A 24,470-nucleotide genomic window follows, 5' to 3' on the forward strand; every position below is an offset into this window, starting at 1 on the left:
GAAATGGTCGTTGAGGTGGTTCTAACTGCTCAAGAAAGCCTGCTGGTCTTGTCGGCGGCTTCTTTCGATGCTGAGTGTCGGCATGCCCTTACGTAGTGAGCGACGTCGGCGGCAAGGCGTGGCCAATAGTACTTTTCCTGAATTCTTGCGAGCGTGTGGGAAATACCGAAATTATCCAGCCGTTCGGTCGTTGTGTAGAGCCTGGATGACTTCTGGTCGCAATGCTGAAGGCACCACGAGAAAATATTTGGTTTCAAGTGGCGAGAAGTTCATGAGGATGCCGTTGCGCGAGAAAAACGATGCCAGTCCTCGCTTGAATGCCTTCGGAACCACGGCGGTCCTGTTCTCGAGGTATTCCAAAAAGGCCACTGATTTCTGGGTCGGCTCGCTGTCGTTCAGCGAAGTCTTCGGTGCTTATAGTTCCCAAGAAGCAGTCATCATCCTGGTTGTCCTGCGCCGGCGGGTGCGCGAGACAGGCAGTCGGCGTCAGAGTGCTTTTTTCCATACTTCTAAACGACGGTAATGTCGAATTCTTGAAGTCTCAGACTCCATCTTGCTAAAAGACCTGAAGGGTCCTTCAAGTTAGCTAGCCACTACAAGGCGTGGTGGTCGCTCACAACTTTGAAGGGCCTGCCGAAGAGGTAGGGGCGAAACTTTCACGTATCCCAGATGATGGCAAGCCACTCGTTTTCTTTTGTGGAATAGTTGACTTCTGACTTGGATAGCGACCGGCTAGCATAGTAGCTGATAACCCTTTGCAGTCCGTCGGCCATCTGCACAAGGACGGCTCCGAGTCCATAACGCGTTGGAAAGTCGCTGGTGCCGTAGACGAAAGGGCATGCACATGAACTCGAACAAGACGTCTGGTGTTTTAAAAGCAGTCTTTCCTCGGTCTCTCTCGTAGAATTCGATTTACCAGTAGCCTGTCTCGAGGTCCTTCGACGAAAAGTACTTCGCGTTGTGGAGTCGATCCAAGGCGTCATCTATCCGTCGGAGAGGATACACGTCCTTTTTCGTGATTTTGTTCAGGCGACGATGGTCAACCTAGAAACGTAGGGTTCCGTCCTTCTTCACCAACACCACGGGAGACGCCCACGGACTCTTGAAAGGCTGGATTATGTCGTCGAGGAGCATTTCTTCGACTTGTTTCTTTACGGCTTCGCGTTCTCGCGCCGAAACTCAATACGGGCTCTGACGGATTGGTCGGGCACTTTCTTCTGTTATGATATGATGTTTTGCGACTGCGGTCTGTCGGATTCTTGACGACGATGAGAAGCACTCCTTGGATTTTAGGAGCAAGGCTTCGAGCTGGCTTTGCTTGTGCTTTGTGCTTCGGAGGCTCGGATTGACATCGAAATCTGCTTGGGGACCTCGATTCGTCGAAGCAGGTTCGGTAGTGTGGATGAGGGCGAAAGCATTGCTGACGTCCACGAATTCATACATGTAGGCGACCGTAGTACCAATGTTGAGGTGTCTGTATTCGTGGCTGAAGTTTGTCAGCATAACTTTAGCTTTGCCATCATGTAGCTCGGCAGTGCCTCTTGCGACGCAAATCTGACGCTTCAGAAGCAGGTGCTGGTCGCCCCCGACGAAACCTTCTAAGTCTGTGGGTTCTTTGGCGCCGACGAAAATGATGACGCTGGTGAAAGGCGGATCGGTGACCTGCTCTTCTACCACATTTAAAGCATGGTGACTCATTTTTCAATCCGGCGGGATGGCATTGTCCGCAGAAAACGTTACTGACTGGAATCTTAAGTCACTGACTGCGCCGTGCTGTTTCAGAAAATCCATGCCTGTAATGACGTTCCTCGAATAATGCTGCAGGACCACAAAGCTCACTGCGTAAGTCTGGCCGTCAATCATGGCTCCAGTCGGCTCCATTCGGAGTTATTACGTGGCCTCCAGCTGTCCGGATTTCGGGTCCATTCCAAGCGCTCTTTACTTTCGTCAGCTTGGCGGCAAACGGGCCACTGAGAAAGGCGTAGTCGGCTCAGGTGTCGACCGAAGCGGTGACATTGTAGCCATCGATAAGAACGTCGATGTCGGTGGCTCATCGTCTTGCATTACGGTTTGGTCGCGGCGTCGGATCACGGCTGCGTCGACTTGCTCCGATGCTGTTCTGGCGAGTCGTCACGTCTTGTGGCGGAGAAGTGCGCTCACGAAGGCGTTCTCTGGTAGGCGGTAAGCAGGTATCTGGTGATTCCCGAAACGTCGCCGTAGTATTTCGTCGTATAGCAACCGCACCTCCATCGGTTGCTGTCCTTAGTTTTCCGGATAAAGGCTCGCGGATCGGCCCCGAGTAGGACCAGTGTATTGGCGGCGCTGCAGTGAAATGTAGCGGCCTGACGACGGCGATCGGGAAAGGTGTCGGGTTGTGCACTGCGCTCCTGCGAGGTAGTCGGTGATGTCGCGTGGTCGTTCACCCCGCTATGGACGCGGCGCCTCGATGGCGAACCCTCGCACTCCCATCTGTCGGTATACTGGCAGAGGTGGTAGGTGTAGCCAGCTTCTCGGCAATGGCAGTCGAGTGGGCGGTGGTCGAGGGCGCACCAAACGCCGGTCTTCCTCGGGGTGTAGCGCTGGTCGACCGGCGCGTTGTATGACGTAGGTGTTGAGGGCGGTGGCGGTGTCTGGCGGCGGAACGGCGGCTGTGGGGCGTCATGACGTGGGCGCCGGAGGGGAAGCGTTGCGTAGGGCGGCAGCAGCGTAGCTCATGGCATGTAGATGAAGCTGTGGCGGTTCAGGGATGCTCAGCGACTGCTGGATTTCTTCTCGAACAATATTTTCGATCGAGGCCACTTGAAGCACGGTCGACGAGAACATTTTTCGCAGCTCTTCTGCACTGTAGCCCTTATAGTCTCGCGCATATCGTCCGAGCAGAGTGAGTAAACGTTTGCGTAACCTGGCGAGAGCGGCGATTGAATTGTCGGGTGCGCATCTCCAACGTCTTTTCAATCGCGTTCGCTTCAGAGACGAATTTCTCGACACAGCTCAATGGGTTCCGCATCAGTCCCGCGAAGTGCTCCTGCTTTACTCTTCGCATGAGGAAATGAACTTTCTTGTCTTCGGACATTTCGGGGTCTGCGTGTCGGAACAGTGGTCATTTCTTCAGTGAAAAGAGCCACGTGCTCATTTGGCAGTTGGACACGGGTTTCGAGGGCAGCATCGGCCCTCTCCTTGCGGACGACGCCCGTGAAGGTGGCCAAGAACCTGGAGCGGAAAATGTCCCACGTTGTCAGGGTTGACTCTTCGTTCTCGAACCACGTTCTAGCGGCGTCTTCCAAGGCTTGTCGTCATTGCTCCAGTAGTTGAAAACAGTGACCCGGTCGTAGGCCTCCAGCCAACTTTCGGGGTCTTCGACTAATGATCCGCCGAATGTTGGCGGCTCTCTGGGCTGCCGGAGCATGATCGATGTAAGCGGCACAGGAGTTGTCATCGTCCCTGCGGTCGAGGTCACGGTCTTGGATTGCCTTGTGTTTCCGGGAAGGAGCCCGTAATCTGGCTCTAGTCCCTTCTGCCTGCGGCTAGTTCGACGACCCGGGTTGTCCTTAGTACCGTCTTCTTCACGGCTTGGGCTTGGGTCAGCGCCCGGATCATGAAGCAGCAGCTCCACTAGATGTCATGGGCTTGTGACGTCCACGAAGGCAGCAGTCGGCGTGTCCAAGATCAAACTCCTCATTAGGCCGAATTTGTGGCCGGGAAACGGAAAGGCAAACTAGAGCAATACACACTCTACACTGATAGCGATAGCGGCGAACAGACCGTCGGCCGTCAAAAAACTCTTTTGCGTTAAGGCGCGTCTGCATTTATACATGCGGCATCGAAGGTCCTAACGTTATCGCTGGCGCTTGCGAGAGCTCTCGAATAAACTTGACCATTCGCGTCCTGTGCGTAATCTTTACAAAATGATCTCAGACAATCGCGAAGCCTCTCGAACATTTGGGACGCGATTTGCGCCGAGCGTGGCTAATAGCTTTGGTGGGTGAAAAACATAAGGCAAGAAACGGGCGTGGCAATACCTAACCGCCATTGAAGATTAAAAGGACACTGAAGAGGAAAACCATTTTTCTCGCATTGGTAAGCTACTTTTTCACAATACCAAGATAACCACGCTTGCCACGAGACGCCGCTTGGTAAGCGAGAAAACGCGCAAGAGGAAAGTGCGGGTGGCGACGCCGCATTGAAATTCCCGCCCCACATTGAAATTCCCGCCCTGACATCCTGGATTTTGACGGCGCTTACAAGGACTTACGTCGTTTCTAATGGGTAAAAATCAAGGACATTGTCCTCTGAGGGGGCCAGAGACTAAACATACCAAGTTTCAGGAAATTTCGTTGAGCCAATGTCGTAAAAATACGACAAATACGCTCTGAAATCTGTGACGTCACGCGCGGAAATTTCTGCGCGAAATTTAAAATTGAGACTTGGACCTTTATTTTCTCCTTTTGTTAATATGGTGAAATTAATGACATTAGAGTTCTCAGAGTCCCGAAATGATTCATTGTTTCACCTTAGTATCCCTCTAAGCGGTAAGCTGTTGCGCTGCTACCTGGACACGGAGGGCGCATTTCTGTGGGAGCAACGCTAAAGTATCTTGGGCGACGACAATTAATCTCCTCCCACTTCGGCGTGCCTCATAATCTCATCCTGCTTTTGTCAATCTCAAAATCTATTATCTTAATACCTGTGATAAGTCTTGCGATCTAATGCTCATAGACATTGTCAGGTAGAATCATTTTTCTTGCACCATGGTTAGAACAGGCCTTGAATCCGGTACACCTGTACTAGGCACCATGGTATTCATTGCTCTCGACAAACATGCATGTCTTTTTGTTTCCCAAAACACAGCGTCCCTTTAACAGAATTTACTATGGAACGAAGGCTTCCACGCACTTTTCTCCAGCATTCAATACAAAGCTCAAGAAATAAAAAAATCGGTTCCCGCTTGTGCGCCTGCAGCAGCACTGCTCTCAAAAAAGCCTGCTGCCATGAAATCTCAAAGCTTTGTCTTGTAGATCCGCATGAATTTTCTCGTCTAGCTTCGTGCTAAAAATGGGCGGACGACAATTTTTTACGTTTCGGGAACTTCCTTTACAACTGATTTTTCAGTACGAAAATGCTGCACGCTTGACCAGATTACTAACAACAACATGCAGTTGATTTCATCGGCATAGAAGGCTTCCCTATTCCAAAACTTGGCGTATCATAGCTGGGACGCGTTGCACGCGCGCACGCACCTATTTGTTTGGTGAGGGTAACTGGAATCAAGCAGCAGTATTGCAACATGAGATTTAAATAGAAGGAAATTGTTTGGGTTGCTGTCCCACCCAAAAGTACCATCAAAGCACACCCATGGAAAAAGGAGCACCACCATGGACCAAGTACTTTCATTAAGAAGAATCCATTGTTCTCTCAACAAAGCTAGCCGCCGCTCTTCATCATGTTTGGAACAGTTTATGAAATGGTGATACACCGTAGCGCATGTAGTGTGATATTGAAAGTAGATAAACGTTTGCTCATTTTTTACCCGCGATGTGCTTCAGGAAGCAAATATGAAGAACACAATTTGGCTACACTGCACAAACTTTTTCGTAGGGAGGATGTGAGGCTTCAGTATGTAGGATTGATTCTTCTTATACATGTATACAAATGATCGGTAAACCACTACGCCTCTTGCCCGCTTCCTTTTGGAGTCTTGCGCGCTTAACGTCGCTATATTATTCATAGCCAGCAATGCAAGCCCTGCCTGTAGCAACGCAACCACTACCCCTGCAGTTTACAAAGTGACTCAAGGTCACCGGTAATCTGAGGAAAATAATGTAAATTGTAACTCATCCCGTAGTCGTAAATAAGGCGAATAGCAACGCCGCAAAACAAATGTATTTTTATCAGCGAAGCTGTTTAGCAAGTCGTTCCTTGTGAGTTGATCCAGAAAACTCTCATCATCATAAATGGGTATGTGCCACAGAAATTCGGTAAATGCCATCACCACTGGTCCACAAAAAAAAAGAAGAAGGCAACAGTTAGTCCAACAAATGGCTGCGAAGAAGCGGGCATGTGCTACAGAAATTGGGTAAATCTCACTACTCACCACTGTACACTAAAAATGAAGAAGGCAGCAGTTAGCTCAACAAATGGCTATTAAGACGTAAAACCACAGCGATTATTAATAATAGTAAATGAGGAGACCCCCCTTCCCTTAAGCGACGGCGGCGAGCCGAAGACACCGAATACGTACAACGAGAGAATACTAAGGAACGGGAAAGGCAACAGCGGCTGCGAGAATACCCCGAAGGGTGCGAACGCTTGGTTTAAGTGCAAGTTTCTGTCTCTGGAGGATGGACAACCGTGTTGCGTCTGTGACTGTCTGTAATTTGGGTCGAACCTCTCTGCGCTGAGAATCAACGTAGAAACAACCTAGCATCACCTAGCTAAAGCCTAGCAACAACCTAGAAGCAACCTAGAACCTGCGCCACCTAGTTGAGGCCCAGAAACAACCAGATTAGTCTTCAGAATCGTCCAGTTTCGCTGTTTCAAGCCTTACGCGGCTTAGTACAAGCTTCTCCAATTTTGTTTACGGAAATACCGCGAAACATTCGTCACTTTGGCAGCCGCGGCAGCCTGTGCTCACTGCGTACTGAAGCTCATTGCATCAAATTTTCAGGCACTGCGGTGGCTTGCCGCAGTGCCTGAAACGCTGGCCCCCTGAAAACGCTGGCCCCCTTTGGAAACCAAGATGACTCTACGTTTGTGATTCGACCTTTAGCAAGCCTGGCTGCTTCTTCTGCCTGCTACAGTCTATTCATCTACAGACCAAATTGGTGGTGCTCGTGCCGGCAGTTCCTGCGGTTATCACCGACGGTTGCTGGCGTGCCACCTGCTAACCTCCGCGTGACGTGCAGTGACGTATTCCGGTGGCTTCCTTCCTGGCTTTTGGCGGGCGTTTCTCACACTTTGGCAGCGGCGGCAGCCTCTGCGCACACGCGTACTCAAGCTCATTGCATCAATTTGTGAGGTTAATGTGGATTTCATTCAGTTCTGGTTAAGGTGAACCTGTTTTTCCACCGCTGCCGCGGGTGTGCAATGCTGATATTGCCGCATGTGTATTGCAAGTTCTTGTGACCTTCGTTGACAGTTAGTAGACGTTTTACACAGATTGATCTTGAAGCTGAGACTTGTCCATGCTGCAAACGTTCGTGCTTAGATGACGAAAGTTTGATGTGTGAAGGGTGTAGCTGTCGCTATCACTTTGTAAAATGTTCCGTAGCTTTAAGTACAACAAGTCAAAAAGCGAAGCATGGCGTAAGTCGTGACGATGTCCGACATGCTAGTCAACGAAGTCTGAGCTACTCAGGGTTCCAAAACTAATAGTGACGAGGTAGCCTTTGCATACTTGTTCTTGACTGTTAATGAAAAACTTGAGGGACTCTTGAGACAAAGACGCGGTGTAAAGCATTGAAGAATCAGCAAAAATGATGTCTGGTCAACACGACGAAATTCTCAACCACATCCGTTGCCAGGACAAAGGAACTGCGGATATAAAGAACTGAGCGCAGAAACCGGAAAACCATGCGCCAAACTCTGAGTCAAAGAATGTCAAACAGGAGATCAATGGACTCGAGTGGCACAGTAGAAAGCTAAATCTTGAATTCCACGGGATTCTAGTCGCACAAAAGGAAAATACTTTCCTGTAGGACAATGAAATATCTCGAAAACTTGGTTTGCCTCAATGACATCGTGTCGATACACAGACTGCGTGCTGTTCATGACTAAGCGCCCGGCATTATAGCTCACTTCGCAAAGCAGTCCGTGAAGGAAGAATTTCTGAGGAAACGGCATATGATGAAAAAATGCAAGGGAACAGTGATACATTCTTGAGTATCTGACGAAAGCTCACAGAATTCTTCTAGGAGAGGCAAAAGCCTGGACGAAGGACCATAGCTACAGGTGTGCGTGGCACAAGAATGGCAAAATATTCATCAGAAGGCGGGATGGATGGAGACAAAGCCATCACTGTGTGTAACGTTGCGAATTAGAGAGAATAGAATAATGCGCCTTGTATTCCGAGTGTTTCACTGCATGTATTTGAATTTCAACGATGGTAGCTCCTCACTATACGGAACCGGAAGAATTTAAAGCAAGCGATCCTGACTGCGCGTATATCATTTGTATCATTTCTATCTCTTTCTGTCGCTATATAATGCTTCATTTTCACACAAGATTTTACGAACCCGAAAAAAACAAAAATTCGTAAGCCATGGATTACACTACAATTTTTATGGCAGGTTAAGGATAGAATGTTTAAAAAATTCCTTAAAACTCGTGATATTGATCTACTCAGAGTATATAAAATGTATCGGAACAGTGTAACGAAAGAAATTAGAAAGGCTAAGGATGATTAATCCTGCGAGGTCTTTTCTATGTCCGCATCAAGATCAAAAATAACATGAAAAAATCTAAATGCCGTATTAAATCGATCAACGCATTCAGTAATTTTAACAAAAATAAGACAGAATGACGAATAATTTAGTGGGAAACCATTAGCAGATTTATTCAATGATTATTTTGATTTCGTCAATCTCAATACCTGCAAAACTAACGACAATGCTGTGCGTTACTTAGCACGTAGTAACGAAAAAAACCTTTTTTTTTTCTTGACCCTGTTGGTATTAAAATAAAACACGTCAAGCACGACACAGACCATTTAGCACGTTGTCTAACACATGTTTTCAATCTCTGTTAAGCGGAAGCTGTTTTCCCGAAACGAATGCAAGTAGCAAAAGTAATCGTTCTGCATAAAAAAGGAGACAAAAAGTAACATAGCTAATTAGAGGCCAGTGTCGCTACTACCTATATATTGAAAAGGCCTGGAAAAAGTTTTTCTTTTGTCAAGATTGCCCAGCTTCTGCGATAAGCACGAGATAACACATACGGCACAATATGGCTTCATGAAAAAAAGCTCAACAGAACTCCCTCTATTGGAACAGAAGGAGTTCATTTTGAATGCATTTGAGAATCGACAGATGGCTCTAGGTATCTATGTAGATTTTACGGAAGCCTTCGATTATCTTAATCATAGCCTGTTATGAAAAAAAACTATTAAAAAAGGTATGGATTTCGCGCCAATGTACAGGCCCTTCTCTGCTCTAATTTAAGTTGCAGGCACCAATTCATAAGTATCTATGGCCACTCTTCCTATGTAAAACCACGTTTGTCTGGCATTCCATAACGGCAGTGATAAATCTAACACATGTTGCCCTGTTTTCACCTGCGGAAGTTCAACAGTGGATTCTGTAGTAACGAGTGTTCTTTTTTTGTATTGCAAGGTGTTGCAACGTGTTCTTATTGATTTATATTTCCAATGAAAATGTGTTGTATTGTTGTTGACAATTTTGTTTCTCCATCCGTTTATTTAGTTTCTGTTTTTGCTCTGTTCGTTTATTTACCCTGTCGCTGTATGCTATTCTTAATCCTAATTTTGTGCAGCACAGTTTGATGTAAACGCGCCAAAGTGTACTTTTGGGGGGCCGGAGCTAGTCAAACTGCTTCTCGGCTTTTTCTCCCAGCCTCCCTCATCTTCTTGATGCAAAATGACATGACGCACCTATTATTAGTAAATAAGATTCAGGAAATGAAATCTATATAAGTTGCTTGCAGAAGAACCTGCTTCATTCCATACGTCTGGTGTGCAAAGAGTGTGTGTGTGTGGGGGGGGGGGGGGGGGGAGCAATACCCTGATCTTCTTCTTCACATTTACTGGCGACGGCGGACCAGGGGTCGTCGGCGGTGGCGGTAGTTGGCACTCGACACCAGCGGCCTCGTCCCTGCCGCAGTCGTGTACTCCCCACCCGTCGAACGGGCACTCCTCGATGTGAAGCTCCTCGCCCGTGCAGTATATGTTGTCCATCAGTATAGGTCCTAGAAGAAGCATCAACAACACAAGCCACGCGGTGGTTGGGTACTGAATTTCAATTGATCCGTTTAAGGTAGAAGTTCACCGGAACCTTGAAGCGTTGAAAAACCCTTGGAACACGGGGTGTCAACGTTCCGACAAGCGGACTCGTTTTCGCGTATCATTGGTAAACCTGGAAGTTGCAGCCTTGAAGAAGACAGTTTGTTTGTCGAAACGTTAGCTCCAGCGACGCCCCGTGTTCCAAGAATGTTTCATCGATTTGCCTCTGCGTACATCAAATGATAATCAATTTGCGGCAATCAAAACTTACGTATGCGTAGCTTCCCGCGGTTTTAAGCATTGGTTCTGAGCACACGCACTTCCACGTGAACATGCCGCCAACGCTGATCTGCGCTTGTTGTGCATGGACGTCGCCAATAAATATGTACTGTCGGTGTCAAACGTATCCAGATTACTAGGTCTCAGAAGGCGTTACATTTCTCCGTAATTTATGGCTGTATTCCGTCCAATGGCATAGTACATGTTAACGCGTTTTAGAACAGGCCAGAAATCTAAATAAATTCAACTAGCGTTGAAAGCTGGGCGACTTGGTACAGGATAATCGTCTAACAAAATTTCGTATCAAGAGAAAGGGAGATGGGTTTATTAGCCCCGCCTCCATCAGCCTGCCTGACAACGAATATCTGCGCTCCACGTTGAGTACGCGGCCTCGATTGAAATTCACAAGGGTATTGTTTTTTATTTGTTACGTTCTTATTTTTTGACAGTGGCACGTCATCCTTCCTAGGCACTATTTAAAGGGCCCCTCCCCAGGTTTGACAATTTTGAGTTGACGAGCGCGATGCATACACTGGGCGTTCACGATCACGTCTGCCAAAACTTGCAACGCTACGCGCCGCAGAAATGGGTCAAATTTCAAGCTGAACGCTGCTTGCCTTTCTTCTCGCGGCCGCGCGCCCAGAGAATGAGGGGATGACGTACATGAGGGAATGGCCCTACGTAGATGGTAATAATAATATCTGGAGTTTTACGTCCCAAAACCACGATATGATTGTGAGAGACGCCGTAGTGGAGGGCTACGGAAATTTCGACCATCTGGTGTTCTTTAACGTGCACCTAAATCTAAGTACACGGGCCTCTACCATTTCGCCTCCATCGAAATGCGACCGCCGCGGCCCTACGTAGATAGTAGTGCTGTGACATCGGTCATTTACGTAGACGACTGTGCTCTGACGTCGCCAACAGTAGCACGTGACACTGTGATAAATATTTGACACGACGTGTAGTTTGTGTAATTTGGTGCTTGAATAGATTAATAAAACTTGAGAGTAATAATAAAACACACAAACGGAATGTGTGCGTTGTATTTTTTAATTTTTACTGCGAATCACAGCGAGATTCGAGACTAATCTACCTACGTTTCGCAAGCGTTCGTGTTCTCGCGCTTTGCGCATCGTGCAGACGCCACCCCTTACAACGAAACTAATTTTCCACCGCGTTCCAGCGCTCATTAGGCTGATTTATCCTCCCGTGTCTAAATAGATGTTCATGCGGCACACCGCTAGTCTCGCGTCCGTACAAATGTCGCAGCTTTCGTGCTCAGTAATAGGTTGAAAGCTAAGTGATCGGCGAGGGCGCATTCGGCATAACTTGCAGAGACGAAGCGCAAAGAACGCCGCCACACCGCTCGCGTCTCGGGAGCTCGGGCTGGTAAGGGCAGGGCATGTCGTGCGCTCGTGACGTGTGCGCATGACGTCTTCATGCGTATGCGTTATATGATCCTCCCGCTCGCGTGCCGAAGATCGCAGGGAAGGGATTTGGCTTGCGAAGGCTACACGGGGCGAGCGGCAAGGGTTTGCAGCTCGCCTCCTCGCATCATGGTTTCGCGCCGCTACAAATTATTGTTTTTTTCGGCTTCTAACGGACCGATTAGAAAAATTCTTGTGGCCTAATGCTCCTTATTGGGCTTGCAACAACTTCCAATGTCAAACTAAAATCGTCATGTCACCTGGTGAGGGGCCCTTTTAGGCTACTACGTATGTTCAATAAATCGTGAGTAGACTGCGCTCGTCTGTCTCTTTTTTCTTTGTCCTGTTGACCAGTTTGTTAGAACATGACCTAAATTCAAGGCTGCCTGCCGAAGTAGCGGGATTATTGAGCTTTTTCTGGTGTCTCGAGGTCTTTAAACTTTTGACGTTAACGGCACAAGTGCACCACTGGTGTGCAGTGTATTATTATATTATATATGAAGGTTGAGCCAGATGGTGCATGTACTCACTGAGCGCTTTTCCGAAGTGCGCGCTGACAGTGACGCGCGCCGAGGCGTTCCCGTGTCCCAGCATGCGGCATACAACCTGGGCGTCGCGGGTGTCCCACTCGTCGTCGCACACGGAGCCCCACCGATCGGCGTGGAAGATCTCCACGTTGCCGCGGCCCTCGTGCGTCGTCACGCGAGCGCCGATGACCAGCCGGAGGCTGCCCTCTTCCTCGCCGCTTACAGCAGCCGCTAGGCTAAGCATGATGGCTGCCAGCGATGGCGTCCTCAGGGCAGCAGTAACACGCCGATGCCTGCGTGGAGGCGGAGAAAAGCGCGACGGTGTGATTAGGATTCACCTTGCGCACTGATTTTTCGTACTCAGCTAATTGTCGCATGCAGCTGTTGTCGCCCGCTCGCTCATCAGCGGATGCTAACAAACGTACTATGCACGAAACCACGCAGCGGTACCACCCGTACAGGGCGCACGACGAACACTCTTAACAAAAGTTCCGCCCAGATTCATTGATGTTTTTACGTGTCCATTATCAACAACTAACAGAGCAGCCTGTAGGGCTATCAGCCGGTGGCGTAGCCAGGGGGTGATTTGAGCCCCCCCCCCCCCCAGATAATTATATTTTGTATGTGTATATACACGAGCACACACATAAACATACGCACAAACACACGCACGAACACACATAAAGGGGCGATAGGTTTAGCGATAGGTAAAGGAGCGATAGTGTTTAACGAAGGCTCCAAGCGAAAGCAGGTTTGTCCATGTTTTCAGGCATCCCCCGCCGTGCTTATACCGAATACAGAGGATCCGTAGATAGTGTAGCTATTTATATTTAGCACCCGATATGTTGATGAACGTCGACTGCAAGATATTGGCAACCTCCTGGACGATGAGTCGTTTTAACGGATTCGAAAGCAGCCCTACAGAGCATGAGCAACATCAATGCCACTCATCAACAACACCCGGTGACCCGAGACATTGGTTACACCCACCACATGGCCACTGTGTCTGGTCACACTGTCATGTTTCAGTGGATTCCCGGACACTGCGGCATATACGGAAATGAAAAAGCGAATCTAGCTGCACGTAGAGGTATATGCTTAAGGAAAATTCGGCGAACATACTTCACTAAATCAGATGCATCAGCAATGGCAAAGAAGAACGCCCACCTAGAGAGGGATCACTTATGGAATCTTTCGCCTCAAGGCCTCCTTCTCCGCTCCGTAGACCCTGACTTAAAAACAAGACCCGCATCACCTTCCTCGTCACCTTGAGACACTCTATCACCCACTTCGCCTCAACGCAACATTATAGCTACATGTGCCGCCTTGGTTTGACCACTGACCCATACTGGGATAACTGTGGTGCTCTAGAAACAATAGAGCATATCTTATTAGATTGCCAGGCATACAGAGAAGAAAGAATTTGTCTCCAAGATAGAATATGCGCAACTTACCAAGCACCGCTAGATCTTGGGAAAATACTTGGACCTACGTCTTCTGCTTCTCAGCAACGTAAAATTTTTTAAATTTCTGTTCAGATTCCTCGAGGACATTCACCGAATTGATAAACTGTAATTTAACTTGCATCAGCATCATTACGTTGTGACATGTACATACCACGCTCATAGTATCTTTTTTTTTCCTTCTCCTTTCCTGCCCTCCTCCTCCTAGGGCCTTTCTGTCCTCACTCCCCTCCCCTATACAGAGTAGCATGTAGGCGCCTTTAGGTACGCCGGCAGAATTCTCTGTTTTTTATTAACGAGCTTTCTCTCTCACTCTCTCTTATAAAGGTGCTTGCAAAACGACTACAGGAGTTAGTACAAGCAGTGTGGGGCCGCATCAAACATGTGTCATCAAAAGAAGGTTCAAACACCTGTATTGCCAGAAGCATATTAAATACTCTCATGAGTTTGGCGAATATGAAGCCATGTTGAAGTTGGACTTGCAAAAGGCTTTCGAATGAAATTCGTTGCTCTATATTTGATTATGTAAATGTAGAGTACCTAATATTGCATGGACGCAGTGAAGATGTGTTATGAGGAATGCACTTCTCACCTCCTAATAAAAAAAGCAGGTCATTAGAAGCTTTTAACGTCAGCTGTTAAGACTGGTCAACTGTGAGACAGGTGTGCGGTTTATCCCCCCGCCCCTTTTTTTATTGGCTATGTACTTGGAGCCGCTTTGTAGAAAGCTAAACAAAGATAAGACTATGTCTTGTTCATGACTATAGCCTGCTTAAACAAACCTTTCAGAAAGACCAGCCCTTAACACCGTACGGCATCCACTTATTCCCTGACGTAGGCGTGGAGGTGGCGCCCTCCGCGATATGTTCATGGCATTGGTCCTCAACATTGTGAGGAGGACGCGGACACGGAAGTGGGGAACAGCGACGGAAGAATTCACTGAAAGCATGTAACATCTTAGACATATTTATAAAGTGGAAACCGAGAAACCCGAATGGCCCCTCCCTAGACAAACCTGCTTGCACGAAGTTCTTGAGGGCTGTCCTACGCCGTTTTTATTATTTGTATTGTGATCTTGCCTCTTGTTTGTGTGAACCAGGCAATAGAGCAAACAACGAGAAAATTCTGCAGAAACTTTACTGGAGTTGTCGAAGTATGCGCGAGATTGTGCCTCTTTCTCTTGTTCATCATCTTTGACGCTGCTGCTGTTTTGTTGTGCTGTTACTGTCTGCGTTTTACTTGGTAAAACAATGCGTAAAGAAGAGCAAGTGGCAGAATGCTTATGCATACCTCTGTGTGCTTCAAGTTGTCCGCCGTCATTCAAGCTGCCATTCAGCGTTCTTACGCCACTGCTCTTCAGTCGCGGGCGGCTTTCGCCCAGGCGAGATCGCAGCACGGCGAGAACACTTGCGCCCTCCATCGCACCGCAAAATGATCGAGCCTCTCCTCTCGCGAACAGACATGCTTGTCACGTGGACACCGCCGTCGCCGGTATATATGGCTCAGATATATATTCACATTCTCCAAGCGTGGATGTTTCGCCCAACGGGCACGGCATTTGGTCTCCGTGCGTGAGGCCATGCGTTCGAAACTCACCAGCGTGAATTTTCGTATTATCTCGTTTATTTCTTAATGGAGCGCATCGTGCTCCAGGCAGACGGCGGGATGGATGAATGAACGGATGGATCTAGTGGGATAGTCGGCTAAGCATCATTTTAGTTGCTTTAGTTGATGCTCTAATAGTAATTCTACATGTGCAGCGCCGTGCAAATCTACTGTGAGCACCTCTTTGTCTTCAAGGCCTCATAAAAACTGATGTCTAGTAAATGATTGGGAAAATTATTATCGTGTTTATAGACACCATTATCAGACGTCATATACCGGACATTTTCCTAGTGTATAGTAGATTAAACGTTCTCGTTTGACCGGCTTGAATACTAATGAGGTGTTCACCTTAGATGTGGCCGACCCTGTACATCTTTTGTGTGGTCTCCATGCATATATTAAATGGTATAAGGGTACGGATCATATAACATCCACTATATCCTCGTGCAATCGCTATTTGGCTAGTGCGTACAATTTTACTTGCGCATAACTGCTCTTCTTTCCTTTTCAATTCAATAACTTCACCTCTCTCGCCCAACAGACACGATTACAGTGCTGGAAGCGACATTTTGATTTTTGGAGCAGATTCTTGAGCAGAAAAAATGGTGCTTTGGAGCGGCCATAAGTGTTTTCGGAGCAGAAAAAATGCTAGTTTGGAGCAGCTGTTGGTGTTTTTGAGGCAGATTGCAAAATATTCCGAACGCCTCCTGAAGTTTAAAGGATCATTAAGCATCTCATAATAAACATATTGCACATACAATATTCACTTCAAATTGCAAGAAACAAATAATGAAGCAGATGGATGGTCATTGAACATGAAGTAAGATGAGCAACATATATTTTAAATACCAGAACTTGTGGCAGAAATAATATAAAAACGACAAAGCTTGAGCACCAAATTACAAAAGTAGCCACCATGACATGTAACTATTGCCAAAGAAGCTGTTTATTATCGGTACGAGTTCATTATATTTTAATATATTACACCAAAATAGCCAGCATTGAAAATTTCAAAAATACAAGAAGCTAAAAGAGCTATACACTTAAAATGCCATTTCTTGTGGCATAAATGAGGTCAAAGTTGGTAAAGTGGTAAATTTAATCAGTCACATATCAAAGTCGTCACAGCAGCAGTTCGTAATCAGCATGATAACGAATTGATATCACACACACTTCACCAAAATAGTCTGCTTGTCAGGTACAAATGTACAGCAAAATCAGATGTATATCGATAATGCCAGTATATGTAGCATTGGCAATATGCTAGTATACAGCTAGTAAGGAAGCTGCATGCTAGATGATAGTATACTGCTTGTTTTTTTTTTTTTTCGTTCAGGTTCGCTGGATGGTCACACGATTGAAGTTCACTGTTTTCAGTTTCCCAGCGTCATTTTGGAGCGGGTTAGGAGCAGTTACTAACAAATGTTACACTTTGGAGCAGCATTTCTCTTTTGTTTGGAGCAATTGTAGCCGCACTTCCATCACTGCCATTATAACGGTTAGTGTGAAGGTTGCAGCAATGCGGCTTCATTCAGAACGATGTACTGACTTCAAAAGCGATCTTAAATAATGGACAAAGGAATGAAAGCAGATTGTTCACGAACGTTGAGCATTTATTCTAAGTTAGCCCCACTGCATAATAATCACTGGGATTTTACGTGCCAAAACCACCATATGACAGCCCCAATGCAAGCCATTGTGGCTTTCAAGCAGCGGTGATCAGGCAGCCGTGATCCCGTAGTCCCGCGTCATTAATACCGCAGAAGTCGTGGACGTTACGTTCACATCCAATGACACTGACCTTGGCACACCAACCAAAATACGGACTGACGATTATTCTCAAACGCACCCATAGTGCGCACTCGTAGCATTTACGCACGAAGCGAGCGCGCACGGGGTACAAATGGTGAACATTCTAATGTCGCCATTGCTATGGGATGTACTAAATTAACTGCGCCAATTGCATGCTTCGGCGTTTTTTATTCCAGTGCAATCCTTGCTAACCAGTTTTTGAGAAGGATGCCTTCATTCGAGCACATCTTCTTTCATGTTGAGCAACTGCGTGAAACTTGCGCTTTCAACTCTAGCGGCACTGCTGTGCGAGGGTTACCCTCATAATATATACACTCTCAAAAATGCCGTTTCATTTCAACACGCTTAGCTAGTGCATGTCTGACCTGGAGGTAGCTGGTTGAAAACTCCTATAGCTGTAAAACGAGCGTGCTCTTTTTGCCTCGTTACGCCATACACTTTACATGAAAGCCTGCTGCAACGAGAACTCATGGAGGTATACCAGGAACGCAAAAAAATAAAAGAAAATTGCACGCCAATCAGGCGTTATTTGTGAACGACTTATCTATTCCCATTGCGGCTCGTGCATAAAGCAAAATTGTGCTCAGTCACTCGATTACCAATTGCTTCTGCGGCACTCACACTTTAACAACATTCTGAGATGTGTATACATGTGTTTCTATAGCGGAAGCATCAATCAGTCGCGGAGTGACATGCCTTACTCATACCGCCACTGATCGTCGAACTGATTCTCTCTGCCCGTGCAGGAATTATGTGCGATCAATCGGCATCAGAGCACGCTCTCTTTCGTACGCAACTTGCTCTATAGCGTACGCAAGACACTCAGGCTAGCCCAAACGTATTGCGCAAAAGCCGGAAACCGTTATCAGCACAAATAACGTCAGTAAATCAATTTCGCATGTCCTGTGTTATTTCGCGCTGGTGCACGTTTCAGTGGAGGAGCCACTGGAGCACTGCACGGGCTCGGGCCCCACGGGCCGGGCCGGGCCGTGTAAAGTAGTTTTCACGGCGGGCCCTGGTCGGGTTCGGGCCCGAAGCTCCTGGCTTAGGGCCGGGCCCGGATTGGAGGTGGTGAGTTCGGGTCGGGCCGGGCTTGAACTTAGCTCATTTCCTAAAGGGACACTAAAGCGAAACAATGAATTCGTTTAGATTGATAAAGTGTACTCTGAGAACCCGAATGTCAGCCATTTCACTGTCATCAGTTTATTAATACAGGAGAAAATCAAGGTCAAAGTTCCGTTTTTAAATTTCGCACTGAAATCTCCGCGCGTGACGTCACGGATTTCAAGCTTTATTTGTCGTATTATGGTGGCATTGGGTCAGCGAAATTTCCTGAAGCTTTGCACGTAAGTATGGCCCCCTCAGAGGTCAATGTACTTCATTTTTACCGATTAGGAAACACGTAGGCCCCAGCAGACGCTGTCAGAATCTATGACGTCATGGCGTCTGCTGCGCCAATATCAAGATGGCGTTGCCACCCGTATTTCCTTTTTGCGCGTTTTCTCACTTACCAAGAGTCTTGGCGGGGCGAGCGATGTGATTTTGAAACTGTAAAAGAGTAATTTACTGATAATAGAAAAATCGTTTTTCTCTTACGTGTCCATTTAAATTTGTTCCACGTATGTTGTGCATACATATATGTTCCACGTTTTATCTCAAAATAACGTTTTTTCTATGTGGGGCAAGCTATTTCGAGAAGTTTTATGAGTGACAAGTACTGAACTCTTGCTTCTTGCATATGGGGCTACTTGATTTATCTAAAACGGGCGAGCTAAAATTATGTAGACCAGGCGCTTGAATAGTTAACATGTCGCTATTCTGTGCTTTATTTACATTCGTTATTACTTTATATCCCAAATGTTATTCTGTAATAGCAAGAATAAATGTACTATAATAAACCCATACCTATAACGTTACTTATCACCGCAAGGGCGATCACAGAGCTCCAAACTGGTGAAGGTCTTGGAAGTTCCAGCCCTCCACTTAAAGGAAAGAACTGCGCGGAGGCTTGCAACATGGAATTCGTATAAGGACACATTCTTTTTCCGTGGCTCCGTCATGGCTTCGAGGGCTGATGTGTCGCGAGATGGACATGTACAGCCTGCTTTGTGTGCCCACATTGTTAACGTCTGAGCTGTCGCATTGTTCCTCTATATCTGGGGTCTCAAACTCAAAGCTAAGGGGCCGGATTCACGAAAATTTACTCCCGCAAAGGCCAGGACAGTGACGAAGGTAAAAACGGGGGGGGGGGGGGGGATAGATTGTACCAAATGTCAGCAAACGTTGCCATTTGAACGAAGAGCTCTCTGCTATCTCATATAATCTCTGAAGGAGAGTACTTGGCTGCAGGATTCCGACCACATACCGATCCTTATCGCCAAATGACTAAAATCTGGACGCCGCTTCTGATATATAGAGTTTTGTTTCACGGTTATGTATCAACACATGGTGGCCGCGGGGGGTGCCTCACGAAAAAAAAAAAGAAAAGGAAAACGCTTTGAACCTTTGATGTCTGTGTAGCTGAAGAACGCGTACATAACAAGAATTTTTTTTTAAAAATGGGACGAAGACAGGCATGTGGCGAGCATGCAGCCCGTGGGTCGCGTGTTTGAGACCCCTGCCTTATACAGTGCGACAGCTACATGATACTCCGCAGCAGCGTTGGAGTGTGCAGGAACAGCCGAGGTCCATTAAGCAGGGCGTGTGGCAAAGTAGGTCTATATTCGCTTGACGAAATATCTGGCTTGAAAAATAACAATTGCGAATTCCGTGCCGGCTGATATACCCTTACCTCGAACCATATGCATCCAACGAGTAAGCGTCGAGAAGCTTATTCGCGCCTTTGTTAACAAGCTGGAACGAACCTCGAAAATAGATCGAAAAGGCTTCGGGCCCCTCCTGCCAGTCCTGCCCGTGTAGTCCAATGACCACCTTCTGCCAATACAACATCGTTAGGAAGGCATGCACCATTATAATATGAAAGAAAGAGCACGCTGCAAACCGTGTATAACATACACTTCTGAAAACTGCAAGGAGAAGCCCTCCATCGATAACATTGAATAGTGGCACGACGTTCGGGAACGAGAGAAATGAAGGGATCGAGCTGGACAGTTATGCTCATTCTGCAGAGGTCCACAAAGACGTTCTAAATCTGCTCCAGTGGTGACATTTAAGAACAACGACTGCCGAAGCCTTAAAAATTCGCAAGGCAGATGTGCGCCCCTGCGGTTAGCACAAGGAGTGCGAGAAACTTTAGCCCGGCAGGATATGGGATGCAACAGCGCATGGCGTGCTTAAAGCCATAATCTCTTGATAATTTGATCTTTCGCACAATAAATTGGGAAGAAATAAACTATAAAATGTGCCACAAGAAAGTTATAGACTGTGTATAATAGCAGTGATGCGATATATGAAAAGAATGCTTTGACAAATAGTATTTTTTTTCTTCTTTTTCGGCTGTTTATGCATACTTCTAAAAGTATACGAGGTGCACGCGGTTCGTTATAATTTTATCTTGGTTAGTGCATTTACAACAATTTTTCTTCCTCTATTTTTCTTGCTGTGGCAAGGTGCTACTATGCTGAAGACACGTGCTACATGTCCAGAAGGGTGCACGATTGCCTTTGTCCTTTGCGCATGCTTCAAATTTCAATAGAGAGCGCAATGAAAACAAAGTGAAAAGAGCGTTCTTTTCTCCGTCACCTCTGTTTTTATTGCGCTCCCTATCAAAACTGAATGTATGCTGCAATCACTTTCTTTGCTACAGTATCTGCTACAAAACACTCTTGATGATCCCCACTGTACTTGCACAAGAAATAGGTACAGTATACCACTGCCGAACAAACATTCATTGTGCCCAGTTAATGTCCTCTCAGCTGTTTCCACCGCGAGCCCCTTTTTACAAGAAATTACCGTAGGTGAAATTATAACAGTTATAGATACACGCACCAACAAAGCGTAGATATTTGCCACTTAAAACACATTGCTGTCGATCCCATGTTCGGGCGACACCACCTAGATTATTGGCTCGGGCTCCTGTCGGGCCCGATCTGAGGTCGGGCCGGGCCGGGCTGGGTAGGCGAAATTTTTTCTCTAGTTCGGGCTGAGCCCGGGTCTCGCTTTGAATCACCGGGCTGGGTTCGGGCGGGTAAACTTGAACGAGTTCCGTGCCCGGGCCGAAAATCAGCGCCCGTGCAGTGCTCTAGAAACCACCCCATAAACCGCACCTCTTCTCAGCTCAGAGAGCTAGCGTCCGGAGTCTTCTCAGCGAAAATAAGACCCCAGCTACAGAGCTTCGCTGGCAATGACCCTGGGAATCCGAGCGCCTACCTCGAGTCAATGGCGTGGTCAGCCATGGTTGGTCGGTGGATGCCCGCAAGATCCGCAGATGAAGCCGCTGCTTTCCCGCACCCTTCCTGCCTCGGGACGGTCCGCCGCTCGGACTGCGGTCCGGTGCTCAACTTCGGAGAGGAGGACCGGGCAAACGCAGGAGAGGCAGTCCCAGAGGCGGCGGACGCAGCTGTCTTGTGTCTGGCAGCCAGACGGGACGGCGGCTTTCGCCCGATGCACCGAGTGTGCGCGCTGCGTGCCTGTCGGAGTACGCCAGAGAAGGGGGGGGGGGGGGACCTCGAGGAGCCACGTGCGTTTAGGGCCACTGCGTGCATTTTGCAAGCGGCGTTCCCTCGTGGGGGGCGGGGTCCCTCGCTCGATGACAGCCATTCCGAGCTGTGCGAGCGACCCTCGTGTCAAGCGCTACTGGCGGTGCCCATGGACGCAGACGAAACAAAGAAATAATGACGTCGCGCTATGTACAGGCGGACCGAGCAACCCAACCTACAATGCCGTGATCGTGCGCTCGAATTTCGTCGAGAGATAAGGCAGCTGAAAATTTTGTAATCGCAAATGTTTTCCCTGCAGTCTCGAGTGTGTAGAGTTCAGCGGCCGGCACGCTATGGGAGTGCACTGACAAGGACTGTATGCGTCACGTTCCGCGCCTCTGCTGTCCAGTTAGAGGCGAAACGTATACGCCTGCGGTGGCATCAGTGACAGCATCTGAGGGCATAGTAGAGTAGCGTACTGTCGTATAACGGTCGTAGTACAGAAAGGGAGAGCTATTCGCGACGCGACGTCTCCTTAGTGAAAATTTTAGTAGTTCTCTGAATGTTTCGTGTGAATCTTAGCATAGGTTCTTAAATTTCCACAAATTTCTGCATAAACCACAGCTGTTGCAGCGTTGGTTATCCTAAAGATGCAGCCATTAGGCAATCTTCATCGAACAATGTCTCATTTTTTATCAAAGTCTCATTTTTAACTTCCGCGCCGAAATCTGTGCATGTGACGCCACGGATTTCAAAGTACATTTTTTGTATTTTGGCGACTTTGGCTAATGAAATTTCCTGAAACTTGGTACGTTAAATGTTTATGGGCCCCTCAGAGGACAATGTACTCGATCTTTACTGATTATAACTACTTATGACCTTGCAGACGCCGTGAAAATCTCTGACGTCACGGCATTTGGTGCGGAAATTTGAAGGAGGCGCCGCTACGCGCATTTTCTTTTCGTGTATTTTCTCGCTTACCAAACGTCTTCTCGCTGTAAGAGTGGTGTTATCAGTATTTTGAAACTGCAATTTACTAATACGCGAAAAATCGTTTTTCTCTTCAGTGTCACTTTAAGCCTAAGGCTCCGATTCGTAATCGGGGGCAAGTTTTATTACTTTCTTTACAGCGAAGCCGTATACCTCTACCCCGGAGCGGTTTCGTGTTCGTGGACCAAAAACGAAACACCAGGCCCCTAAACCACCAACAGACGCTCGCGTCCTGCTCTGCTAGCAGATGCGCGCGCGTTCCCTGCGTTTTCACTTCGGACGCTGAGGAAGGGCATTCGGATAGGGGGACTGACGAGCTGACGAAAGCGTTCGCTGTAGGCTCGTGCACAACTGCAACGCCACAGCTAAATTTCGACCTCTCGGATGTTTAGGGGCCCTTTAACGATTGCAGGCAAACGGCACATCTTTCTTCGCAATCAGGCATACAGCATAGAGCTCGGTATTCGTTTCAATAAGGAGAACCACAAAACAAGCATGAAAAACCGCATGCTGAATAAGGCGTCTGTGAACAATGGAAACACTCTTCCACGCATACCCGGTAAAGATTACGTTGCAGCTGCTTTGCACTTCAGACGAGGGTTTCGAGTGACTTTAAACGGCCCTTCCTTCTCCCCGCGTGTGTTTCACGCTTTCATATATAAAAGGGAGACCGGTCTAGCAACTCATTCTGTTCATTCTAAGACTACCATGGGTAGACCACGGAAATTAAAGACACCAGAAGAACAGCGTGAATACAATGCTGTACGAAAGGAAGAAATTCCGTCGTGCTGAAAATGACCGCAGAACCACAGCGACCACAAAGGTCTACCACAGCGACCACAAAAGCGATTATCACTATCATTACAATGATGTAATAATAAAACATACCCCCATCAGTATGTATGTGTGGTGTTTGATACAGCTTCGCTGGACATTCACGTTCGCAGGGCGGGATGGCGGCCATTTTTTTACGCTGCAGAAAGCATAGAAATGGAGTAGCCGAGTTCATATGCACTTCAACCTCTTCACAGCAAGCGAGTGGAACAGAACGAAACTGAAGAGACGTGCGAATAAAAAAAAGCGTATCACTTTAGCTTCCGTTGCGTAGATGCAAAGAGAAGCTCACTTTTTACGGGCCACATTTATAAATGCGCGTGACCCAGTGCCCACTTAGCAGTCCTTGTTGCAGCACTTCTTTATCGCTCAGAGAGAACACATTCTTAATAAACAGTTTAAATGTAAACGCTACGTGTGTCTCGTTCGTCCTTTAGATTGTCCAAGTCTGTTGAGTGTCCATTATTACGGACTGAATTTTTGCAATTCAGCGTATATAACTACACGTAGAGCACTTAGGCATGCGGACGGGGGGGGGGGGGGGGGGGGGGGGGGGGGGGGGGGGTCACATAAGAAGAGGGTGGCGCAAATCCCCGAACATGCGCGCCCGGCGCGTGTTCTACCGTAGTGCCGATTTGTCCGGCGTAGGATGCACTAACTGTGATGGGGGAGAGAACGAGAACAGATAGAGAGAGAGAGAGAGAAAAATAGATAGAAAGAAAGAGAGACATAGGTAGAAAGACAGTCAGTCAGTCGATGCACTTTATTTATAAAATAAATTGTCCCGAGGGGCCGATTCCCCTCAAAAGAAAGGGTCGGCTGCGAGCCGCACCTACGTGGGGACAGGAAGGGCGAGCCCGTCCGCCAAAGTGCGGGCCCTCTGGACAGCCCAGACGTGGACCACCCGGTCCAAGCTAGAGACTGTCGTCCTTCGGGCGTGCTCTGTGCTGAGAGGCTCGCCACCGCGCAACGCCGTGCAT

The 24,470-nt window shown here is 47.5% G+C and overlaps 1 protein-coding gene across 1 annotated transcript in view; it reads right to left on the minus strand.

Annotated features, from left to right (window-relative positions):
- Positions 1-21,549, minus strand: part of LOC119390224 (lysyl oxidase homolog 3) — a 79,783-nt gene extending 58,234 nt beyond the window's left edge. The window contains exons 1-3 of the mRNA XM_037657794.2: positions 21,398-21,549; positions 12,192-12,481; positions 9,734-9,918 (exon numbers count right to left, since the gene is read on the minus strand). Of these exons, the coding sequence (XP_037513722.1) occupies positions 9,734-9,918; positions 12,192-12,481; positions 21,398-21,423 (501 nt within the window). The 5' untranslated portion in view covers positions 21,424-21,549. The remainder of the gene's footprint in view (positions 1-9,733; positions 9,919-12,191; positions 12,482-21,397) is intronic.
- Between the last annotated feature and the right edge of the window lie 2,921 nt (positions 21,550-24,470).

The sequence above is a fragment of the Rhipicephalus sanguineus genome, chromosome 1 (genome assembly GCF_013339695.2).
Source record: "Rhipicephalus sanguineus isolate Rsan-2018 chromosome 1, BIME_Rsan_1.4, whole genome shotgun sequence".
Lineage (NCBI taxonomy): Eukaryota > Metazoa > Arthropoda > Arachnida > Ixodida > Ixodidae > Rhipicephalus > Rhipicephalus sanguineus.